This window comes from Phyllostomus discolor, chromosome X (assembly GCF_004126475.2).
Source record: "Phyllostomus discolor isolate MPI-MPIP mPhyDis1 chromosome X, mPhyDis1.pri.v3, whole genome shotgun sequence".
Lineage (NCBI taxonomy): Eukaryota > Metazoa > Chordata > Mammalia > Chiroptera > Phyllostomidae > Phyllostomus > Phyllostomus discolor.
In genome coordinates, this window is record NC_050198.1 from 89,598,345 (window position 1) to 89,607,209 (window position 8,865).

General features: G+C 38.0%; 1 protein-coding gene across 1 annotated transcript; it reads right to left on the reverse strand.

Moving 5' to 3' along the window:
* Positions 1–2,223: 2,223 nt before the first annotated feature.
* CDR1 (cerebellar degeneration related protein 1) lies at positions 2,224–4,344 on the reverse strand. Its single transcript, XM_028522782.2, is given in 5 exon segments — positions 2,224–2,541; positions 2,544–2,599; positions 2,602–2,636; positions 2,729–3,291; positions 4,330–4,344. Coding segments are annotated over 5 exon segments (987 nt in total).
* Positions 4,345–8,865: the final 4,521 nt, after the last annotated feature.

Here is an 8,865-nt window from a genome sequence, read left to right on the forward strand (position 1 = left end):
AGCCCTATCTGATTATACACTACGGATCTTCAGCCTACAGGTCAACCCTGATCTCTTAAGCTTGTCACTTAATCTCTGGTGGGTAAGATCAGAAATTAGGCGTTACTAAAGGCAGAGTGCCTGAGATGTGCCTCCCAAACTGTAGCCTCCTTCTTGTTCTCCTCCATCATTGCAAACACTTAGCGTTAGCTCTTGATTCATTGGCAGTGGTGTGTTGAGTGCCGTGATGATGAGAATGTGGGACTTAGAGTGAGGGGTTTGCCACTGACTTCTTGTCTGCCCTGGGCTGGCTGGTCTCTGCCCGAGAGAGAGTGGTGCTTAGTTCTGGCAGGAGAACCCCAGTCTGTCGGGGTGAGTTTCTTTAATTTTCTTCTTGAGCTTCTAGTCTACAAAATTAAGTCATCCTCACTGAACCCTAGCCCCCCTTTATTTGGGGGGCTAGCCACTTAATTTTGGCTCTGAATATGAATCTCCTTGTTCAGGTCCCTGAACAATTAAGTTGAGATCTAAACTCCAGTCTTAGGTTCTGGCCAGCCTTGTGTCCTGAATATCATCACATACACAGTGTATGTGTATTTATTCACCACTGGGCTCCAAATTGTTGTATACATTCTCCTGCATGTGAATGCTTATCTGGAATGTACTGAAGTTTACCATACCCTTGAGGTAGCATCTAGATCTAGGCCAGGCAAACTAAAGCCCTTGGGCCAAAATTGGCCCAATTAAAAAATTATAAAGCCATATCCACTCATTTACATATTGTCTATAGCTACAGTACAATGTCAGGTTTGAGCAGTTACAACTGAAACCATATAGCTTGGAAAACCTTGGATATTGATATCTGACCCTTCACAGGAAATGTTTACTGACCCCTGATCTAAAGTCAAGTAGTTTCCCTAACCTTGATGTTGACTATTCTTTTTTTTTTCATTTTTAGAGAGAGGGGAAGGGAGGGACAAAGAGAGGGAGAGAAACATTGATGTGTGAGAGAAATACTGATCAATTGCCTTTTGCATGCCCCCAACCAGGGACCTGGCCTACAACCCAGGCATGTGCCCTAACTGGGAATCAAACTAGTGACCTTTCAGTTCCCAGGCTGGCACTCAACCCACTGAGCCACACCAGCCAGGGCAATATGCTTATTCTTTGCTAATTCTTCATTTTCATCCTGTCAAGCAGTGCAGACCCAGAAGGCCAGTTTATTGAGACTAAGCTAGGTTCCAGCCCATTGAAACTGCTTGTTTTAACTTGAATTTTCCTGCTTCCTCTCTGCCATCTTTCTAGAATGGCCTTTTCCTGTGTATTTTAGTGAAAGAAATGCCATAGTCATAAAGTCTGTTATAATAGCCTTACGATATGTTTTTAAATGTAGTATCAGATTCTAATATGCTAATGTCTTTCAACGTTGCCAATATCTTTCAACACGACATTTCAATATCTCTAAGATTAGGCTTTTCAATTCTTCGGTGTCTCTAACATCAGGTGTTTGTGCTCCAGAGATTCCAACATCTCTAATTGCCCTATCTTCTAAATGTTACAACATCCGTATCTTTCACTTTTAGCCTGCAATATCTCGAATGCCAATGTTTTCTAATCTCAGTATCAGTCATTAAAAGCCTAGGCCTTCTAGTATCTCCAACAATCAACCTTCAGGTTCTAGGTCTTGACTTTCAGAGTCCAGAGTTCTAACCTCGAATTTTACTATGTTTCTAATTCGCCATTACTGCCTTACATACCATTCTTCCAGAGCTCATATATTTCATTGAGTCCAAACCAGCTCTTCCGGTGTCTTCCAGCACTTACATCATTCAGTTCCTACAAATTGTAGTGTCTCCTAAATTCTGACTTTACAATGTCTTCTAAAATGACCACTCCCTCCAATGCCCAAGTCTTTTAATATCTCCAAAAACTTGGTTTTTCAACATTCAGGTGTTGCAACATCCCCAATGTCTGAATGACTAGGTCTTTTAACACCCTGATCTCTTAAAGGCTAGGCCTCCCGATATCTAGGGCTTCCAACATTTTTGACTTACAGCATCATGAAGATCACATCTTTCAAATTCTATGTCTTTTAACATGAATATGTCAATGTTTAAGTGTTACAATATTTCCCAATATTGAGGGTGTCTGATTTTAATATTTCCTAATGTCTAGATCTTCTAGTGTCAATATCTTCCAATGTTTAGGGCTCCCAAGGTCCAGGACTTGCAATGTCTTTAGTGCTCAGGGCTTCCAATACCCATGAACTCCAACATTGAAGGCTTCCAATGTCTCCAACATCCTGTGCTTCCAATGTCTCCAATGTCCAGGGTTTCCAACGGCGCCAGTGTCAAGGTCTTCCAGCAACTCCAAGTCTTCCAACAACATCGAGGTCTTCCAGATAACCCCAGTCTTCCAGAAAATCCATGCCTTCCAGACAAGCCACGCCTTCCAGGCAAGCCACGTCTTCCAGTAAATCCAGTGTTCCAGCAATTACAGGTCTTCCGCAAAAATCAACGTCTTCCATATCTTCCGGGAAAATCTACGTCTTCCAGAAAAATCCACGTCTTCCAATGCTTTCAAGATCTTCCAGCTAATCCACATCTTCCGGAAAAATCTAGGTCTTCCAACCAATCCATGTCTTCCACCAAATCCAGCCTTCCAGTCCATCCATTTCTTCTGGACAAAATTTATGTCTTCCACTAAATCCAGGTCTTCCAATAAAGCTATGTCTTCCAGAAAAACTCACGTCTTCCACTTAATCTCTGTCTTCCACAAATATGTCTTCCTTGAGATCTGCGTCTTCCAGTAACCTCCAAGTCTTCCAGCAAATCAACATCTTCCGAACTGGCAAGGTCTTCCGGACAATTCGGGTCTCTGAAAATCCACGTCTTCCAGAAAACCATGTCTTCCAGGAAATCCATGCCTTCCAGTCACTTCCAGGTCTTCCAGACTATCCATGTCTTCAATCAAATCCATGACTTCCGGCAAATCCGCAACTTCCAGAGAAACCATGTCTTCCAGTAAATCCTTCTCTTCCAGCAAATCTTTGTCTTCCCAAAAGCTGTCTTCCATCAGATTTATGTCTTCCAACAAAGCCACATCTTCCACAAAATCCTCGTCTTCCAGAACATCCACATCTTCCAACAAAGCCATGTCTTCCAACAAAGGCACGTCTTCCAGAAAATCTACATCTTCCAACTAAGCCATGCCTTTCAGAAAACTCACGTCTTCCTACACCTCCGAGTCTTCCAGCATCTCCAGGGCTTCCAGCATCTGCTCGTCTTCCAGCATCTCCACATCTTCCGACAACTACCCGGTCTTCCAACAGTGGGCTAAATATCCACACCTTCCATCTCCAGTGTACCGATCTTCTAACATTCAGGTCTTCCAGTGTCTACAACATCCAGGTATTCTAACATGTTCTGCCTCTGTAGTCCACGTCTTTCCAACTTTCCCCAGGTCCAGACTTCAAAATTAGTCTTCCCAAGTCTGAGCCTTTTCCTGTTCAGATCTTTCCAGAGACAAGCCTTCTAACTCAAATATTCCTGTTTCTAGTAGAATTAGCTTCCAAAAATTTATTATGGCATCCCTTCTTATAGACCAGATATTATGGACTGACTGTACTGCAGCCTAATAGTGTTTTTTTTGCTATTAGGAAATGTGTGTTTATTCTTTACAGCTTTAAAATATAATATTCACAAAACAGCTTCTATAGAATAAACACATGGGATTGCTGTGATAAATTTTGCTAGTTTATTAATGATTATCGTTTTTTATATAGTCAATTATGTTTAGGTACAAGTGAAAGTCTTGTTTTAATGAGAAAACTATTTAGAGACTTTTTCTTTTAGTTAAAGTTAACGTACAGTGGAAATATACAATGTGTCCTTTTTATAGCACCAATTTTGTTTGGTCTCATGTGACTAATAATAATAACAACACTTAACATAGCATTTGCTATATCCAGCACTGTTCTAAGGTCTTACATGCATCAACTCACTTAATCTTCACAAGAACCCATTGAAGTAGGTACTATCATCCCTGTTTTACAGATGAGGAAACTGCACACAGAGGTGAAGTAACTTGTCCAAAGGATACAACTAATAAATGATTGAGCTGGGATTTGAACCCAACTAGCCTGCTTTCAGAGTCCATGATCCTAACCACTATGCTATAATATCTGCTGTTGAAAATCAAGATGAGGATTATGAGATTCAAAGCTTGATTGCTCCCACTTTATGTGTAGACTGTTATAAAATCTTACATACAAATGGTCTTACCATATTTCATCAGTATGAGAACCTATTTGTTTATATTCACAGATCTCATTCCTCAACTAGCTATTACCATTCCCTTGCTCATGTATATGGAACTAGGCACAAACACTTCCTCATACCATTTTCAGTTTGGGTAGACAGGATATAAAGAAGTACTGAGTTCAAGTACCCTTCGTGTTAGAATCATATTCATAGCTCCATGCTTTGAGTTCTGGTACTGGGAATTTAACTGTCTCATCTACTTTAATTCCTTTTCTATGACCACTTCCCCCTTTACACCTTACTAGCTACACCACTTACCATTAGTTTGTTTCTGACCTCCAGGATCCACCTGCTTCAAATCTCACAGACCTCTTGGATTCCTCCCACTGCCTTGTGTCTGACTAATGGTGACTACAACTCCTTAACTCCAAGCATGCTGACCTAGAGTACTAACTACTTGGTTCTCCGAGCCTCAGCTACTATCAGGTGCTTCCAACAACATTGCTACCCACACCTCTGGTTGGCATGACAAGCATTAAAGCCATACAATGAAATTTTCATTAGGTAATATAATGAAATTATCTACATAGTACTACTACTACTACTACTACTACTACTACTAATATCTTACAAATGTTTAATGATTTAGTTTACAAACTGTTGTCATTTCATTCATTCATCCATTACTCAACAATATTTATTGAGCGCCAAATGTGTGCCAGGCATATTTTAATGGAACTTAAAAATCGTCTGGGGGAAAGAGAGATAATGTTCAAATAATTAGAACAATTATTTATAAATTTTGCAAGGCCAAGAAGGAAAAGTGACTCTAGGATGCTGTGGGAGTCTAGAAAGTTAATGGAAGCATTCCTGAGGAGGTAACACTTATGGGAACTGAAGAATCTATATTCTCATTTGATTATCACAACGACTCTGTCATTTAGATAAGATAGATGTTTTTATAACAGTTTTTACCTAATCAGAGGTTAAGCAGCAAGTACTAAAGATGGGCATGGGATCCTCGGACAGGGTCCGGCACAAATAACGCCTGGCTTTTATTACAAATAATAAGCCTGTGATTCTGTAACATAACAATATCACCCTCAAGCACATCAATGACATTTTAGGTGAGATGTTTCAATTAAAACTATAAATTGTTACACCCTTATTGTGACCCTACCAACCACACTCAAGCAGGCGTTACTTCTGCCAGACTCTGTATTTTGACTTTCTTTTCTCAACTATTTCATGCTGCTTTAGAATATATGGTAGGTACAATATTGGCAATATATATCAAGGGATATAAAAAGTTTTATGCTCTTTGACTTAGTATTTTCACTTCAATGAATCTACTCAAGAGAATTATCTAAAATGTGGACAATTCATGTACAAAGACATGCCTCACACAGTTATCTCGAAGACTTAAAAACAGAAAAACTAAGGTCTAACTTTGAAGGCATAATTAAGCAAGTATTCTATTTCCATGTGGTGGAATATTATTCCATTAAAATGTTTATGGTCAGTTTATATTATATAATGTTAAGTGAGAAATCAGGGGACAGATTATATAAAGTGAGATTGCAGTTATTTTAAATATATAATCAGACAAGTGACTCGAAATAAGTCCATTGTAGATTGTGAACTAATTATGCCTGGGTAGATAGAATAATGTGTGATTTTTCATTTACTTCTTTGTTATTTTCTCTTCCATAGTTCTTACAGTGTGAAAGTCTCTGATATTCAGGAAAAATTTTGACTGATTGTGCACAAAATCATTATTTATTTATCTTTAATTTATACATGTAATCAAATTTTACTGTTGAAAACATTTCAAAATATAAGTAAGCAAAGTGAAAAAGCTAAAATCTCAAATAAACTCAATATTCACAGATAATACTGTAAAATTTTAGTGTACGCCCTTCCGTAGTTTCACAGGTATGTTTGTTTTATTTTACAAGATGATGTTATACTGCCATTTAACCTACTTTTTCCACTTAGTAAATTATAAACATCTTTCTATATCAGTAACTGTGCATCTGTACTATAATTTTAATACATAACTTATTTACTTCATTAAGTTCTTTCCATTGTTTTGTAATATAAAAACTGTGCTGAGCACCTAGGTTGTGCAAGTTGTGCAGAATGCTAACTGCCTCATCAGTGGAGGCCCTGTGTGTGCAGAGCTGTTCAGATATTACTTACAATAAATTCTGCTCAGGCCAGTTGCTAATCTAAAGGAAATGTACATCCTAAAGCTTATCACAGCATAAAAATTCTAAGCAATTGAGATGCTTAACAATTGAGGTGGATAAATAAAATGATATTGTAAATATATGATGGAATACTATGCAGCCGTTTCAGTGTATACCACAGAGGCTTATTTACTAGAATGGGGATATGTTTACAAGGTCTCATTAGTGAGAGGAACAGGTCACATGAATGCATATGTAATATTAAAATTTTGTGGGAGGGAAATGATATAAATGTACTTGGGATATACACTATTTTAGAATATACACTAAAGTGTTTGTAGTAAGTGCCCCAAAAGGAAAATCGATAAATTGGGGTATATGTGCACAATGGAATACTACACAGCAGTGAAATGAATACACTACAGCTAAACAGTATTAATGTGGATGGATGTTGGTTCTCTAATGTTAAAAAATGTCAAATCCCAGAAAAGTACATATAACTGGATATCCTGTTTATTAAAAAAAGTAAACTCAAACACTATATTATTTAGGCACATATATTGGGGATTAAAATATGTTATTAAAAAGCAAAAGAATATCAACCAAAAATTCAGGGTAATGTCATTGGGTTTGAGGAAAGGAGGTTGGAATAGGAGAGTGACTGAAGTTTTGTCAGTATTCCAGTGCTCTTGATGGGTGAGTGGGTGCGTGTTCATTAATTAATTAAAAGCATATTATTGCTATTAATAATTGTAGACTTAATGAAAACTAAATAACATGTTAATGTATACAAATAAATGAGGGTTATGCATGGATAAATGAGACAGTGTGCATGATCTATGACAGCACTCATGGATTATTCTTAACCGTTTTGTGCACTTGAATTTCATATTTTTCTTAAGCATTATCTCTGGATGTTCAGAATACATGTACTTTTATTCTCTTGGGCTCTCTATTTTCTAAATTTTGTATATGGAATATATATAATACTAAATATATAATTGAAAATATTAATATATATAATTGAAAAACAAGCTCCAAATTACATAGAATAATATCTCAGATATGCCAAAAATGCATAACAGGGACTGAAAAAGTATTGACATGTTAATAGCAATCGCCTCTGTGCAATGAAATTTCATATAGCATTTTTATGTTTCCTTATAGTTTTGAAAATCCAAATGTTATAGAGTGAGATTATGTTGTCATTTTTTCTGTAACAAGTGTATCACATGTTTATTATACAAGTAAACTGGGCAGTAGTATATAAAGGAACAAATGAAAATATCTCTCTCCCAGGCCTACTGCCCAGAGACAGGCATGATGATATGTCTGCTTTGTTTCTTCCAAGCTATTTTCTGTATGTGTAAATGTGTTCTTGTGTGTTTTACAAAATGAAATCATCCTACATATAAAGCAGGTCCTCTAGTAACATTGTTTTGTTCAATGTTCTTTTGTTAAAGTTTGTGAGAAAAAAAAATGGATCCCTGGGCAGGGCCACTGTCTATGTGATTTGCACGTTCTCTCCATGTCTGCGTGGGTTTTCTCCAGGGCCTCCAGTGTCCTCCCACACCCCAAAATGTTCATTTGAGGTGGAGTGGCACGTCTGCAGTGTCCCCGTCTAAGTGAGTGTAGATGTGTGAGAGAGGACCTGCGAAGGAAAGGCGTCCTGTCCAGGGTGGATCCCACCTTTTGTCCTGAGCTGCCAGGAGATGCTCCAGCCACCTGTGACCTGGAACTAGAATAAGCAGGTTGGGAAATCATTCTGTTACTTGTTGTTATTTATCTTTCTTAAATGTACTCATATGTATAGCTCATATTTCTTGTTTTTCTTTTGCTTAAAGGATTTTTTAAAAATTTATTTTTAGAGAGAAGAGAACGAAGGGAGGGACAGAAACATTGATGTGTGAGAGAGCATTGATCTTCTCTCGCCCGCCCCCAACCCGGGACCTGGCCCGCAACCCAGGCGTGTACCCTGACTGAGAATTGAACCCACAACCTTTCAGTTTGCCAGAGGAGGCCCAACCCACTGAGCCACACCAGTCAGGGCTCATATTTGTTTCTTTCAGTGTTTGATGTTACAAGTGTTTGGGTCTTTATTTAAAAGTTTGGTGATGTTTTTGTGACCTGAAATGTGCCATAGGCACTAAACTCTTGTTTCTATCAATCAGCCTCCGGGAAAATTGGTTTCATTACACATTGTTTCCCTTAAAGTTGCAGTTTCCAAGAACCTATCTATGCAGTTAAGTGACGATTTAACTGTACTGTTCCAAACTTGCTGTCCTGTCTCCCTTTCCTTTCCCGTTCAGTAGAAAGTCATTGTAACAGCTAGTAGAATTCCACAGTAGGGTGCACTGTATCATTTATTCAACTCTTTCCACATGACAAATCTTTAGGTTAACAGTTTTTTGCTATTACACATAATGCTGTGG